Genomic DNA, 17,253 nt, shown 5'->3' on the forward strand with positions numbered 1-17,253 from the left:
TAGTCAGTCTTGGGAAGCACAAGCAGCCATCACATTCCCATCCATTCCAACTGATTTCAGCCAATAGGAAAAAGGAGCTCTTACACAGTACAGCATGGGCACGTGCTTTTAAACCCATTAAGCAGTTGGCTGTGACATGAACATTTATGTAAAAGGACTCATATCCCACCCAGCACTGGTCAGGAGAGAACGTTTCGGTCAGAGGTTTCCGATGCAACACCGTTCTGTTCTGGGCACGGTGACCTTCCCCCACGTGTGTGCTCAGCTCAGAATGGGGTTGCTGAGCTGCCTTTTCAGCTGCTGGCACATTCCCAGGGCCAGGCAGCGGAGGGCCAGGCTGAGAAGCTGGGGTTAGTTTTGAAAAAAGGCTCTTTCATGTGGCACTGCGGTGAGCAGAGCTGGGACAGCAGCTGTGTAACAGGAAGCAGCACCAAACCACCTCTTATTGCAGCATGGCCACGAAGGCCCCAGCACCCCTGAGCCCCATCAGGCAGAGCTGGACAGGGGATTTCAGCACTCTCTGGGCCAGCACACACACAAAGTAGTGGTGCTCACTGCTGTCCTGTTTACTTCAGGAGAGCATGAGCGTGCAGAAGACAGCAATAAACTTTGCAAAACACTTCGTAACAGGAATATATTTCTAGAAACACGAGGAAATTTTTAAGTATTGAAACATATTTAGAAGAAACATAAAGATTTTAGTTATAGGCTAGCTGTGTTGAAATTAGTTAGAATAAGAAGAACTTGGGCCCAGTGAGAGTTAATTAAAATAGTTAGGAGAGCTGGACCTGAAATAGGTTTTAAGATGTTAGTAACTGATTGCCAAATAACTGATGATCTGTCTTTTGTATGTTTGCTTAGCTGTGCTTAGAATGAGAAATAGAAACATTGATAAGTTGGTGTAGGGAACAAGGACAATTACCAATTTCCTCCCTTGGTGGGAACCCGTTCAAAAGTCATGCAAGAGGAAACTTAGAGGTCACTAAAGTTATTAGGATTGTTAAAGTTCAGAGAGGCGAAAAGGTCAAAATTGGGAAGATGGGTTACTTCATCTTTTTAAGACCACTGACCCAATTCAAGACCACCAACTCAATTCAGGACACACACTATGCATGCTTAATGACATTTTAAGCTCATTTCCATACGAAGCAGAGAATGGGAGGTGTTAACATTATGAATATGCATTTGTATTTTGGATATTCATAATATTTGGAAATAAAAGGTATCGTGTTTGCTTGGATCAGAGCCCTGTGTCTTAGGGAGCCATCCCACGCAGTGCCTGGCGCCAAATAAAACATACACTTTCTAACTCTAAACTGTTAGAGAGTTTTTGTCCGTCTCAGTTGGGTATCAGTATTAGATCAATATTCATATTTTGGTAAATCAGTATACTGGGGGAAAAAACCATGAAACACAAAGCAAGTGATTGAATTACAGTAAAAAGCAATGGCATGATAGGAAATATCCAGTCCAATGTACTTGGAGGTTCTAAGTCATGTTTGGCTGTTGCCTCTTAGATTTGTTTGCTGCTCATCTACACATATGAAGCCCTTGGCAGAGCACTTGACAAGGAGACTGGCAGATCAAGGGAACAAGATCTAGAAACACTCGGGGCCAGTACCCAGTGGTATGATGCAAGAATGCAATTAATTGATATAATTCAGTCAGAAAACTTACTTTCAGTCCAGGACTGAGATATCATATGTGATATCACTGTGGATAGAAAGAATTTCTTTCTGACAGTTGAAAAAGATATTGTCAAAATGATGCTTGTTCAAAACTTCACTGTGCCCTGTTCTCCCTAAACTTCCTCCTCACACCAGTAGTTATTTCCTTTTTGACTCTGGAAAAGTGGATCTTAAGTTTTTATTTTACTAGAATTGTTATAAGCTCACCTAAACTAAACAAGATACGAGGCAAAAAAAAAGTTTGATTTAGAGAAAAATTCCAAAGATACCCACAACAGATTCAGTTTCAATTATTTTTCTCTTTGAAAATCTATGTTAAAAGTTTATTTGGATCAGGTAGCAGCATTCAGCATTTTCAGTCCAAAACCATGTGAAAACACTTCTGATATAAGCTTTGGAAAAATATCATTAGGAACCAAGACAAGGAATGAACTTTTATAATTAAATACTTTCAAACTTAAGAGAAAGTGTGGGATTTTAAAAGATTTTTTGAATATTAGCAGATAATACATTTCAAATAATTCCTAAATGAAGGATGATTAGGCTGAAAGAACCCCTGCGAGTTCTGCTTTAGCTGTCAGTGCTCGTGCCAGGCCTGCTGGCACTCAGGCCCACCTGAGAGGTGCAGAGCAGGTAATGTGTGTGGATTTTGATGCTGTGTTTATCACCACAATAGCTCAGCACTGTCCTGCTGGGTACTGAGCAATGCACCCAGTGTCTGCTGTGTAGTTTTTCCATTTCCAGCCCTTCTTCCCCATCAGGGTGGTGCCACTGCCGTGCTGTGGCCTGGGGTTTCTCTCCCTGTTACCCCCTGGACCCAGTTCCTCACAGGGAGCAGGTGAGCAGGCTCTGCAGCTGGAGATGCTGGGACGAGGCCTTTACTGCTGAGAGGCAGAGCTGCAGCTCCCAGAGCGCTGCAACTCCCAGAGCGCTGCAACTCCCAGAGCGCTGCAGCTGCCAGAGTGCTGCAGCTGCCAGAGTGCTGCAGCTGCCAGAGCGCTGCAACTCCCAGAGCGCTGCAACTCCCAGAATGCTGCAGCTGCCAGAGCGCTGCAACTCCCAGAGCGCTGCAGCTGCCAGAGCGCTGCAACTCCCAGAGCGCTGCAACTCCCAGAGCGCTGCAGCTGCCAGAGCGCTGCAACTCCCAGAGCGCTGCAACTCCCAGAGCGCTGCAGCTGCCAGAGCGCTGCAACTCCCAGAGTGCTGCAGCTCCCAGAGTGCTGCAACTCCCAGAGCGCTGCAGCTGCCAGAGCGCTGCAACTCCCAGAGCGCTGCAACTCCCAGAGCGCTGCAGCTGCCAGAGCGCTGCAACTCCCAGAGTGCTGCAGCTGCCAGAGTGCTGCAGCTCCCAGAGCACTGCAGCTGCCAGAGCACTGCAGCTGCCAGAGCGCTGCAACTCCCAGAGCGCTGCAGCTCCCAGAGCACTGCAGCAAGCCCGGGTGGAGCTCATGGCACTCCCCAAACAGGACACACGGCTTCAGCAGCAGAGGCTGCCCTGGGGGAGATGCTAAAATGCTGCCAAGCCAGCTAATCCTGCAGGAGCAGGGAGAGGTACAGTTGTGGTATGTAAACTACCTCTAAATAAAGTCCTGGATGAGCAAGCCAGGTGCCAGGATGGTTAGAAACGCTCCAAGGAAAGCAGCCACAACAGAAAAGCCCACAGTTGCCATGGCACAGCCACAATGACCTGATGAGCTCATGCCGCTCTGACCATCACCAGCTGGATGTGCAGGGTGTACCATGGAGTGAGTGCCTTGCATATGAATTTGGATAGTTTTCCTTCAGTCCAGTCCACTGTATTCTTTCCTCCTTGATATTATAGTAATAGTAGCCTTGTCACTTCAAAATGTAAACTCTTGCACTTCAAAAAGCCTCTCAGTTCCCTCTGGGCACCCAGCAGCACAAGGCTCAGAGTGGCTGTGTTCTGGAATAGGGCTGATTCTCAGTGAGTTAAAGACACAGGGTTACTCAGCTTGGTGCCACCAGGAGGTAAGAAAAAATTATGTCACCCCCCAGCAATCCTGGTACTTTCTACCCTCTGGGCAGGGAACTGACACCACCAGTCTTCCCTTGCAGCCTTCATTACCATATCAAAATCCTCGGAGCCGCTCCCTGATGGCTGCAGAAACCAGCTCAGAGCCAGCCCTGAATAATCTCTCCTGACAATTAACTCCTGACATTTGCCTGTGTGGTTACCCACGGAGAAACTCCTACCAGGAGGGACGGCACAGTCCCAAGGCACAGATCTCACAGGAAAGTGCTAATGGGAGGGAGCAGCATTGTTAACCTCAGAGGGAAAAAGAAATGGAAAGAAGAAGGTGCATCCCAGCATGTTTACTGTCATCACCTCTGCTTGCAGGCTTCCATGCCTCCTTTCAAGTATTCTAGGAAAAGCTGTTCTGGTTAAACTAGAGCACAGAAGTTGTAGGTTTCAGTCATAACTGAACTCCCTTTCACATTTCTTTTGTCTCTGAAGGAACCATTGCACCAGAGGGAAACAACTTTTGTCACTGGGCAGAGGAGGGGTAAGCCTGTCCCTCCTTTACCTGCGATTTTCAAGAAGAAAACAAGAAGAAAATCCCCAGGCAGAGAGCAGAGCACACGTGCAGAGTTAGGGGGTGAATCTCAGGACAACATGACTCTGCCCACAACACTGAAATCCCTGTGTCAAGCACTTTCTTACTGGTGATTATAGGCCTGTTGGACAACAAGGAATAACTAATCTTTTTTAGTAACAAGGATTAAATCCTCTTTCACAGCCACACATGCTTTGACTAAGCAGAATCCCTTTCTTGGCAAGGAGAGAAATTACTGGTGATGAGTCAAATCGCCCTCTTCCAAGCAACTAGATTTTAGTATAAGCAAATGATGTTTACACATTTAATGACTATATTTATTTTCTAATTAAAGCATATTTTCTAATTTCTAAAAAGAAAATTTAAAAAAAATTCATTCTTTGGCTATTCATTAGTTCTTACAATCATTACAAAATCCCTTCTGAGAAGTACCAAGCACTGTCTGAGTAGCGCAGCTTAACACCCTTTGCGAAACCACTCAATGCGGGTGCTAATTATAACACAAAATGGTAAATGGAAAATAGAATAGAGGCGAGACAGCTTAGCAAGGCTAGACGGTTGTTTAATGAGATACAATCTTGCTGTCTGATTGTCTTGACAAAGAAAATATGGGCTCAGTTATGGTGCTACACATGAAATCCTTAAGAAACTAGATAAGAAAAAATGGGACTGAACAAAGCAGGGGAAGAACTGTAAAGTGGGCAAAGACACTGATCTGCAGGAGGTGCTGGATACTGCCATAAGACATGAAGAATGGGCTGGAAATAGCTGTGCTCGAAACAAACAGAATGAAATATGGTACAGGAGGTATCTGATAACCTTCAAGCCTGGGGTAACAGAAAACAGATAAAAAACAGAGTTTCAAAGTACAAAATGGGAGTAAGAGATCAGTAGTGAAAAAATCCAATATACTCTGAGACCTTGTTGAATAAAATAGCAGGAGAGGAGAGAATTGCAGATATATCTGTAGATCATAGTTCATTTAAGTGCCACTGCTATGATTTGATAGTGGAAGAAGGCAAATATAATCCTCTGATGGGCCAAAAGTGTTTCTTAGAGAGCAGACATTAATGCCATGGTACAAAGCATCACTTAGTCTTTACTGGAGTGGTAAAGCATCATCCTTGTCCAACAGGGATTTATTCAGCCTTTAAGAGGTGCTATAACAACACACAGGAATCAATGGGATGAAAGAGCAGTATGTCAGGAAAGGGCAAAGGAGGTCTGTTTGGGTGCAAGAAGAGGTTGAGAGGGGATGCCGTTGTACAACACGTGAAAGAAGAAATAGAGCTGTTGAAATGAAAGGGAAACATTTGTGTAAATAAGATGAGGCCTAAGTGATTTATGGCTCCGTTGTGGTTGGAAATTAAGAAGCAGTGCTGCAGGATGAGCGACCAGAGCAGCTCACAGTTGTCTCACCCTGGCTGTGGCATTTCCTCTCCCTCCCTCTGTAGCCCGTGCTCTGTAGCACAGCCAGAGCTGCTGCCTGCCAGCCCTGGTTTGGATTTCAGACCCTGGCATTTCTGAAACAGGGCCTCCACATTCTTCAGGAGCACTGAGTGAGGACAATATAGCACATTTTGAGATGAATGCCCCTCAAAATTAAGATAGATTAAATGGATGTCTGTGGTAGGAGGTCCTTTTTTAGGAGCCAAATCCCTCTACAAGGGCCAGTCAGAGGAGCAAAACCCAGAGGAACCTGGGAGGCAGTGATGCTTCTAGGGGCCTGACGAAACTGCCTGATGGGCTCAGCCCATCAGGCTGCCCCCAGCACACTGTTGTGTTTGTGTGTGTGTTTTTGGGTTGATAACAAGTCGTTGTTGCATTGTCTGTTTAGAGAATTTAACAAGCATTCTCTCAGACATAAAGAATTTGTCATCCTTTCGGTATAACAACTGTGCCAGTTTAAAAGAGGTGGGGAAAGACACCAAGGGAATTTTAGCATTTACTGAACAAAGAGAGATCTTGAACAGAAAGGCAGACTAACTTCACAGTGAGCTTATCACTCTCCCTTTGATGCCTGTGGCAGTGGCTGACTGCTGGGGTTATACCAACCCACAGAATATTTTCACTTACCTCATGGGCAGCATTTCTGGGACAAGAAAGCTGTGGACATGGCTTTGGGATATAGCCGATTGCACCTGAAAATATACAGTTAAAATGCTGGGGCTGTGAGTTGGTTGTGAAGCATCTGACCAGAGTTTCTGCCAGGCAGAGGGAGCCATTTATAGTAATTTTGTTTACAGTGGTGATGCCTTCTGCCATTGGAATTTCCCCCCCAAAAAAGGGTGAGGGAGTAAATGCTGGATCCATTGCCAGGGTATTATCAAGAACCTTTCCTACTTTCCTCTCTGAATGGCAAAACTTCCTGCTTCTCATTTATTTCACAGCAGGATCCCTCTCTGCTATGTGTGTGTGTAAATTGCCCTTGGAAACATTAGGAAAACTAAGATTTTGGGCTTGAGATCCTGTTTCTTAAGGGGTGATGGCTGCTACAATGGACTGAACTGTAGCACTAGAAATGTTGCTACAACCTGTAGGTTTACAGGGATTGTCTGCAGAAATTTATCCAAGCTCTTGAAGAATCAAAAAAACCTGCTCTTAGATCTGCAAATTTCCACAGAAGGCCCAAGGCCTCTGTGAGCAGCACCAAGGCTGCCATCAACCACAACCATTCATCCCCAGAGCTCCCCTGTTCCTCTCCAGTCCCAGCAACAAGGAAGCAAAGCCACAAGCTCAAGTGCCCAGCAGTTGCTTGCCAGAGGATCTTTTCCAAGTACCAAAACTTAAACAGCTGTCTTCTTCACAGTGGTGGTGGAAAGCGATGAAGTAACCCATTTATTAAATGGTAACTGCTTAGGGACAGTGGATGGATGTATAAACGGCATTCAGTTCATATATAAGGGCTTGTATTGTAGATAAACTGCTGGAGGGAAGGAACACACTCCTTCTCTTTATGGTTTCACAGCCCGTGATTTTACCATAATGCTGTAACATAAAGCTCAGAAAACGTTCACCACTACATTTTCAGTAACATTATCACTATGTACTAGTTAACTCAGGCTCTCCGTGGAAAAATGGCTTGTCCTTACCCTGTTGTGAGGCAGTGGGAGGACCAGGAGTAGAACACAGAAATCCTGTCTTCCTGTGCTACGAATCCTCCCATTAAAGCACTCCACCACGGACCAGGTGGCACACTTACTACCCCATAGGTCACTATTTGTACTGGGCTGACTCTGACCATTCTTTTTAGAAATATGGTAAGAGGAATTAAGAAATAAGAATTAGAATTAAGGTAAGAGGAACTGATGTGCTTAACAGTTTCTACTTTTTCTTTCTGTTTTCAGTGCAAGGAATTCACCTTCCACACCGGCTATGAGGTGCTCGTACAGCGGCTACTGGAGGGGAAGAAGATGTGCAAAGATGTGGAGGATTTGCTCAAGCAGAGGTATGAAAATTAAGAGTGAAAAAAGTGTGAACAGCCTCCTTTTTGTGTCGTTTAGCATCTGGAAGGGAATAGGAGGCTGTTTCTCAATTTGGTAGTGTTATGAGCTTACATAGTGTTATGAGCCTGAGTGATTTGAATCCCAGCCTTGTGATGTGAAGACAACAAATAGAAATCTTGAAGACTTGAGAAGGGAAGGGAAGGTTGAAGGAGTCAGAAAGCCAGAGTGTTGAGGCCGACAGCAGGTCTGCAGGCTTCACAGACCTTAATTTGGACATGGTTAACTTCTATTTGTGAGAAAAGCCCGTGAGAAGAAAAGCAGTTAGTTTTTATCCATAAGAATATAGTATAAACAGAAGCAAGAAAGTTGAACAATAGAAGGAGAAAAACTGCAGCATATCTGCACCTGTTATTTTTCTGAATGCTTGAACGCTTATGCCATAGGTAGCCAATGACTATATGCTTTAGTTAGTAGTAGCCACTAAGTCTATTGTAGTAGCTTAGCAGCCAATGAATCTGTAACACAAATGACAACATACAAAAAAGCGTATAAAAGAGGCTGCTTTGTTTAATAAACAGCTTTTGCACTTTATCCAAGGCACTGTCCATGTGTGTCGTGACCGCCTCAACAGTGACACCAGAGCTCCACTAAGACCCCTCATTATGGGTCCAGAATCACACAGTAGCACCTACATCCACAAGTAGCATTTTTAAGTTTCCCCATCTGCAGGGCAAAAATGACTTGCACATTTTTGTTTCTCTTTGAACATGCTTTGAACAGTTGCCACAGGCACTGTTTCAGTTTCCTGCCAGTACCAAAAATGAGATGTTTTTCAACTACAAAGCTACATAAAATGCTACCTAAAGCCTTACCCAGACACCCAAACTAGTCTGTGTCATTCACCAACCTTAGCAGGCTTCAAGTAACAATGTTGTAGTTTATGTCCCTGCTTTATGTGCTTCTTGGTGCTGCTCAACAGCAACTATGGCCAGCTGACCATTTTGTGGGTGAGAAAATATCACACTGCTGCTCTGGCTCCTTTGCCATTCATTTTTGTAGGTGTGACTTAGAAAATATCTCTGAAATTTGGTTCTGCTTTTAAGTGGCTTCAACAGTTTCAGCATGTAGAGTGAGGCACATACATGCTCACACATGACATGTAGGAAAGACCACACAATATGGATTATATATCCTGCAGGCAATCCCAGAGTAGCTCATCTCAGCACTGTTACCTTATGGATATTGCTCTGCCCTCCTCAGTCACAGCCTGCTTTTTCTTCCCATGCTATCCCCATCTAGTTTTTTGGGTTTAGGGTGGTTTTCCGAAGGCTAATTTTAAAGCCCTCGGACTTACAAGGGGGTGTGAGCTGTCAGACTCAAAGGTGGCTGTTTCACAGCATGTGAAGTTTCCCATCCAAACTTGAAGCTTTCAGTTGCTTTTCTTGACTGCCAGTGGAAGCCTGTTATATTCGCACACGTCACACAGTCCTGAAGTCACATCTTCCTGATGGCAGCTTAGCTGCAGCTGTTTAAAATAGCTCCTTTGTGCCTCATGACTTGCAGAGACCAGAACTGCACTGCAGGCCTCAGGCAGTGCAATTCTGCATCGGATGCTACACACGCCTGTGCTCCTTCCAAAACATTGCAGAGGCTTCTGCAAGTTGCAGGATGAGGTTTTTCCTGGATTGTGGTGGAGGCACAAAGTTCTTTCCACAAAGAAGAAAAAATACACGTCGAGTCATTTTGCAAATGTTTCCATGAGGTTTTTTACATCCCCAACACATTCCAGAGAGCGTGTGTACGTGTGTGCGCCTGTCTGTGTACGTGCATGTTGAGGGGGAGGAAAAGGAGAAGAGAACTGGGCACTGAGTTGAAGATATGATTTCCAGTTTATTGCTGGCAGATGTTTGTTTCAGCTTGTCCTCACATCATTCATAGGAATGACCCAGGAGAAGATCAAAGGATGGGATGAACCTCTGTTTCTAGGGGCTGCCCGTACCATGTGGTTCATGTTGGAGTATCAACAAGGACTCCTGCAACAGCTACCCTGAAACCAGTTGCCCTGGCCCTGGCCACAGCCACACTAACATTCGATCAGTTTTCCAACCACAAATCCCCCTAACTGGCCCAGAGAAGACCCTAAGAGGTTTGGGAGTGAGAAAGTTGTATTCCAGAACAAAGCCCGGGTTTAAAACACAAAGTATGTTCCATCACTGGACAGCTGCAGGGAAACCTAGAAGCTGTGTGCAGGAGTACTGGAAAGTGGGAAAAGCAGCACCAAGATGTGAAGAGATGGTATCAGCCTCCTGTCAAATTCCTCTGACCTAGGCTAGTCCAGTCCCATCCATGCCTGAGGTTTCAGGAGCTGGGACTGGCTTAAAAGCTGGCCATACTTTTTTCCCATGATATACTTGTGTACTGAGCAAGCAAAGTTGGACTGCAGCATTGGACTAATTCTCATTGATGTACAGGCACTGGCACTAAACAAAGCCTCTGACACAAAAGTGTTTCTTGATACTCAAATCAGAAGAAAATTAATCTATTCTTCTTCTGCAGCATTATGTGTCTAGAGTGTATTTCCATTTTGATGAAACTTCATTCATCTAACATGAAAAAGAAGTGGTGCCTCAGTGTGGCCTGTCACCATATTTTGCACCCTGTTCCTGTAGCAGGAATGCCAAAGCAGTGATGTAGGAACACTCCACTAAAGCAAAGCATTTCCTAGTGCAGGAGGACAGCACATCCAGCAGACTTCAAACTGCTGGAACTCATAAAAGAGAAATACAAAGCACCTCATGGCCGAGTGGGAAGACTGATGTGACTAAAACCCAGCAGGGTTGTAAGGGCCTTGAACCCACATCAAATTTGTTTTTTGAACAAAGAGTGTGTTTCTCTAAGGTGCCAAGTTTCCGGCCAAAATGGTTTGAAACGCTTTGAAACTGCTATTGAGAACTGGACTTACCCTAAATGAAATCACCCCTCTCCTCAGATGCTGGCACCAGGGTATCTGCTCATTATTTATTATTGACCATTCAATAGTTTTTAGCAGCTACTCAAAGACTGACAACTTGGTTCCAACCTTGGTCTTGCACTCAGGAGAAAGGAAGTAACACATTTAGTACAAATACTTTTTTTTAAAGAGAATAGTTTTCTCCAGTGCTGGGGGGAAGGGAAATCAGCAAAGGAATATTTGTATTTCTTTATTAACCATAGAAACAGAACCACTCTCCTGAGTCACCAGTTACAGTTCCCCATTAAGTGAGATCCTGCATATTGTTCCTTCCGCAAAACTGCCCCAACCTCACCACACAACTACCAAGGCTCCTTCCCCCTCGGGCTCCACTGCAGCTATTCAAGCAGCACCTCATCTTTCTAGTGGATAGAAATACTCCTGCTACCCCTGGCTCCCATTTATTGTCAACACCTCTTGAAATGGATCCTTTGGAACCTACTCTTCACTCCCCTCACAGCCAGTGTTTTCATGGATCAAGTTAGCTGTCATTTTTAGGTTCCTTTTGCTCTGTTCTGAACACCTTCACCTTGTCTTTGTTCACCTCCTTCTCCTCATGGATCTGTGTTTTGGGGGCAAAGCTGTACACAGCATTCCACAGTAATCAAAGCCACGAAAATGGGCGTCATTTTTATCTCATTTCTTCTAGAAATAATTTACCCAAAATATTTCAGAGGTTAACTAACAGCACTAGGATTGAGGAGATCGAGAAATGAAGTAAGTTCAATTTCTGATGGTTTGTACCTCAGATACAATTACAAGATGAGTGTAAATGTGATCCTGGTACCACTAAGAAAAATTGAGTAAAGTTTTCTTTTAACAGAGCACAAGCAGAAGAGAGATATGGGAAAGAGCTGGTTCAAATCGCCCGAAAAGCAGGAGGACAAACAGAAATCAAGTAAGGAATTCTTTTATTATTAGTGGAAACAAAATTATTTTGGAGGAAATATCAGACTCCTGTGTTTTGTCTGAATGTGGTCACAGCCACTCACTTCAGTGCATTACACAGCTCTTCACAATGTACAGGGAAAGTGGGGAAACATCACAGTCCTTCACAGTAGGATTCACAAAGTGTCTATTTGGAAACTGCCAGTAGGTCCTTTCCTGAGAATTTTTTTTTAATTTCAAGATTCTTAATGTTTAATATTTGTTTCCAAAAGCCATCTAAGTGATGGGGAAAAAAGAGAAAGGAAAAGGTTGTGAAATGTTTAGGATGGTGGCTTGACAATTCTGGAAAGCTGATGAACACTGAGAGACTGTGACAGAACAAAGACCCCAAAAATCAGCTGCTGCAGCAGGAAAAAAGGCTTAGCTTAGGAATACAAAATTTAAATCTCTTTGAAGGGACTTAATTTGAAATAATTCAATGGAACTACTGAAATACACTAAGATGACATATTTTTCTCTGTCTCCTCCATTACTATCCTAAATCATGTATAAATTGTGTTGGGAGGGAAAGATAGATGTTGGTATGGAATTTAACTTAATAAACACTGCTGATAAACTGCTGCTATTATTGATGGCAGCAGCAATAATGAGACATTTTGTCATTATTGTAACAAGTAATAATACAGTAATAAGGTGGCTGAAGATGAAGGTGTGGGGTCACAGAAGACAAGACTGAAAGAGAAGACCTCAATCTAAACATAAAACAGCTCTATTGATCCCTGGGGCCTGCTACCCTCATCCATCCCATATCTCATTCCTTAATTGCAGTCTCCTTTTCACGTCGATTTATCACTCCCAGTGCAAGTGTGGTTCCCTGTTCGTAGTTTATGGGGAGACTTGACCTCAAAGCCTTGTACTGCCATGGCAGGGAGGTGCCAGCGATCACCTGATGTGACTTGGTGGTGGCACAGCCAGGCTGACACAGACACTGCTGCATCCCTCCAAGTGCTGGGTGATGCCAAGAGAACAGGCAAGGCTTCCCCCGCCAGTGCTCCAGCTCTGCCTTGCCCCTGAGCAGCACCCAGGGATACCACAGACCTAGGAGATGGCTTCTGCCTTCCTGGTATCTCAGTTCACTGACCTAATTGGTGAAAAGGAAGGAGAAGAAGAAATATTCGGGAATTAAAACATCAGATTAAGGATGGATGGGTTCTTCTCAAGCCAAAGGCTAAAATCAGCATTCCAGGATTAAAGAAAGACTTCACCTCAACTCCTTTACTGGCAATACAGGGCAGGCAGAGCAAATGTGTTCAGCAACAAGCAGCTTTGGCTGCCCTTCAGTGACTTAGTGGACAATTCATGGGTCTGACTTTTCCTAAGAGATTATGAGAGCTTGATTTAGAGGCAGAGCCAAATCCCAGTGTTGGGATATGGATCCAAGTTCCCCTCAAGCTGGGGGAAGTCTGGACTTGGGCCCAGTTCACTTTGATCCAGCAGTTTTATAGCTTGGCATGGAGGGAAGGCTAAATACATGAACAAAGCTGTGCTATGGAGCTGATTTACTGTGTTTCCATAACCCACACCTGGCTGGAGAGAGACCAGCTCTGCACTGATATTTTTATCAGAGAAAGTGTCTCACTGTGCCCGTTCTGAAGCAGAGAGGACACTTGGCTCTTTCTCATCCAGCATCCTCTGTTTAAGGAATTACACAGACAGGCAGTGAAGGGCATTTGTCCGGAGCAAACACAAAATCAGAGAAAACTGAAGTCTATTCAGGGCTGGAACAACTAAAGAAAATGAAATGTTTGGTTTTGATGCCTTAAAATTGTCGAATTTTCTGTGTCTGTGTGATCTCCTCCGTGTGAAGTTTCTGTTTGTTTATATGACATTGATTGCTGGCAGCAGTTCTGCTCCCAAGGTCAGTCCATCAGGGAAACTTGAGGGAGGGAATCTATGTACTACCTATAGTAGGAAAAGCTTGAAAGGACTATGTTGCAGCTGTCCCAGTGCATTTTTCCAAGTGTTTCCTCTTTATAGGGCTCCCTATTATCATCTAGCATACTGGGTCCTAATGGAATTACAAGTACTTGACAGGCTGAACAGGGCTGTTCACACCTTCAAATGCAGCTTTGGGTAGCAGTATTTCTTAAAATCTAATGTATTTGTACCTAAAACTTCCATTTGACAATCACCAGAAAAAGAAATAGCTTCCAGGTTTTTTTGCAGAACATTTTGCAGACCTTCCTGTGCCATGCTATGTGGCAGAAGAGCAGAAATTACTAATTTTAAATCACTCAGTCATTTTCTTGCTAATGCAAAATTATTATCCTCTAGTCTTAAATTTAGCCACCTTTTAAACATCTCAGATACTAAGGCTTTCTGTCACTTCTGGGAAATTATTTCACACCCCAGTAGTTCTCAATATCAGGAGGGTACCTGATACCCTTTCAAAAAATCGATAAAAGGAACATAAAAAATGCATCCACAAAAAACACCCAAAACCTTCCAGTATGAGAGAATTCCCAGAAGATCTTAAGAGAAACAACTGTAAGGCCCAGGTTGATAATTCAGCACAGTCAGGATAGCACAAAACAAGGTGCAGGGAATAAGCACGATGAGTAAATAACAAGCACCAGAGCAGCCTGGAGAAGTCGATGGCAGACTGCACCAGGTAGTGGCCATTGCTGCAGAAAACAGTTCTCTCCCAAGCCTCCCCTGTATTTTAAAAGCTTTTATTTTGAATTAAAAAAAACCCCAACAATTTCAACATTTTTTCAGGCTTGCCCCTTCCCCCCCCAAAATTCTGCTTCAGCTGGAGCAACTTGCTGAACTCAGCTAAATGTATAAAAAGATTTAACTGCCCTTTTTTGTTCACCGAGGACACAGATGAAGGAATATGCTGCTGACTCAAAAGCAAGATTGTAGGGAAGGCTTACTGGAATGTAACAGCAAATCTGGGACCGCTTTCTATTGATTTAAGAAAACTCTAGCTGACAGCAGCCATCAGGATCCCACCCTAGAGCCCTGGGCTGTTCCCTCAGCATGGCTCCAGCTCCTCTTATGGAGAGCTGGCCTCTCAGGGCCCGGCCCTGCCCGAGCCTGGCAGGGACAGCTCCAGGCCAGACCTCACAGGACACTTCAGTGCTGAGCCCCAGCAGTAACATCACGTTGTGACCTGGCCAAAGAGGATAACGTGGAGTGTCTGCTGTGGGCTCTGCAGATCAGAAACGTGAGAACCACGCTGACCTCAGGTCTAGCAGGGGACAAGATGCGAGCACTGCTGCTGGAGGTGTGACTGACAGCCAGGGCCTCGCCGTGCCTGTGCACAGCGGGGTTGGAACTGGCCGTGGGCAGCCCACAGGTGCAGGAATGTGTCTGACAGCACCAAAACCAGCAAGGCAGACACGCTGTGTTGCAGTGGGAATTCTTGCAACTTGTACAGACAACGAGGCTCGTGGAAAAGAAATATAAGGACCAATTATTGGTAGATGTTTTCAGAGAGATGTTTATTTCTCCAGCTGCTTGGGCGCCGACTTGGCCAAGAACTGAGCAATCACGGGACCAGAGCGTTCTTCCCGGGCAGGGGAACACAAAACAACCCATGGGGAACGAGGCTGACCAGGGAGTAGGGAAACCCCGGAGGCCCTGCTCTAGCCTGGGACCCCTCTCCCAGGACCACGTGGCAGGGGGCAGGAACCACAACAACGCTGCACCTTTTATTTCTAATTTCTTAAAAAAGCCAAGATGGGGTTTCTAAAAGAAGCTGGTGCTGGACACCATTGACACAGCAAGCAAACACTCCAGCTTCCAGCTCGAGAAACAAAAGTTAATGAACTAACAGCCAAAGGACACCATCATTCAGTAGTCCAGCTGCTTGTTCTTGCCAAAAGCACTGCAGCTGGTACAAACCCCTTCCCAAAGGGAACGGGGAGATCCTCTTCCCAACCCATGGCACAGCTCTCAGCAGTTGCTACAGGCCTTGACAAGCTCATTCCAATGCACAGAAGGATGCACACACTTCAACCTAAGACTGCAAGAAGGATCACAGAGGCTCAGACTAACCCCTTCAGCTTAATATTCTGTCCCCAACAGTAGATCCTAAGGGAAGAGTAGAACGACAGGGCAAGCATATGAAGATATTTCTTCTAAATAATCTTCTAGCCATAGCAATTAGTAAGTTCATAGGATGCCACACCGGCAGCAGCTTTATATGGAACAGCCTCCAGTGTTTTCTTCTGTCTTGTTCTTATTTAAAACCCGAAACATTTTAGTATCCACTGAGTCAATAGGTAAAACAATGTATGCCTGTTATCCCACTTTTTAAACTAAAAAAATTTAATCTGTATCACCATTTCCTAGTCTCCACTCATAAAAGAAATTATGAAAAGTTGATTACAAACCTAGAGCCATGTTTTCTTGGCAAATGACAGCTTACAGCCATATCCAGCAGGGGAGAGAGAACTACAGGTTTTGAAGTTTAAACTGCAGTATTTGTACTCTCTGTGGTGCACACATGGGAGAGGATGTACAGAAACTGGGCATTTCCAGCCAAGTTACGGACTGAGATCATATTTGCAACTGTTTGCTGGGAGCGTACACAGCAATGATGCTTCTCACACTAGAGATGATTCCCAGCAGAGCTTGTGCCTTTAAGAGGAAACACCTTTCTGGCTGCAAGGTGACTGGGAATTTCCACGCAGTGGCTTTGGGCAACTCTTCAGCACAGCAACATGAAAGCAGAATATGCTACAGAGCCCAGTTCTCAGATACATCCTCAGCTTCAGCTGAACCAGGGCCTTTGGGAACTGCTCTTCTGTAAAATAACTGATGTAAACACGTACTAGCTGGTTAAATTCTGTCTAGAATGACAACAGCTATTTTTGTCATTTGCTCTGCTTGTCTCTTCTCATGTATATGATTTCCTACATTTTTCATCCATTTTTTTCCACTGCCATCTCCTTAAGACCTCGGGAAAGGGTAGTTCCTTCAAGCCCATATGTGCTCTTCTCTGCAATGCCTGAAATAGAACATTTCGGTGAGTGTAAGGTGGGGGCATCTGTAACAAAATGCCAATTGCTGCTTCCTGTGGATAAAAATAGTGCATCTGTCACTTAATATACAGAATCCTCTGTATTATTCCACACAAAGCCAGCATTTTTGAATTGAAGCTAAAAGTCAGTTTGGAAGGTCACATCCTTCCATGGCTGGTTATTCTCCATCCAAATGTTCTGAACCCACACAGAACGTATACAGTAGTTCTTTGAACTTTCAGGACTCTGAAAATGGACCTAAGCCTCTGCTCAGTCCCCATTAAATTTGATCTAGAAAAGCTCTCTAGTGATGAGGACAGGCATTTTTGAGCGGTGCTGCTCTCTTTCTGAGAGACGTGAGGAGATTTAGTTTTATGTTAAGGGTACAAAATTTGCTTTGACTGTTTTAACCTTTGATTTCGATAGCACAGCTCATTCTGGAGCCACAAGGGATCTAAATTGTTGTCTATGGACACAGATTTACAGGGAGGACAAGGAACATGGAGATGTCTTCCTGTTTGCTCCCCTGCCACAGCAAAGTCTGGGGTGACGTGTCTGTGCTCCCAGTAACCAGCCCTGGAGTGCTGACACAGCCCCCTTCCCCTTCAGTTCAGG

The 17,253-nt window shown here is 44.6% G+C and overlaps 1 protein-coding gene across 1 annotated transcript in view; it reads left to right on the plus strand.

Annotated features, from left to right (window-relative positions):
• Nucleotides 1-17,253, plus strand: part of PSTPIP1 (proline-serine-threonine phosphatase interacting protein 1) — a 52,030-nt gene that overhangs the window by 9,563 nt on the left and 25,214 nt on the right. Inside the window, exons 2-3 of the mRNA XM_032122514.1 lie at nt 7,612-7,712; nt 11,544-11,618. Of these exons, the coding sequence (XP_031978405.1) occupies nt 7,612-7,712; nt 11,544-11,618 (176 nt within the window). The remainder of the gene's footprint in view (nt 1-7,611; nt 7,713-11,543; nt 11,619-17,253) is intronic.

The sequence above is a fragment of the Corvus moneduloides genome, chromosome 13, assembly GCF_009650955.1.
Source record: "Corvus moneduloides isolate bCorMon1 chromosome 13, bCorMon1.pri, whole genome shotgun sequence".
NCBI classification, from domain to species: Eukaryota; Metazoa; Chordata; class Aves; order Passeriformes; family Corvidae; genus Corvus; species Corvus moneduloides.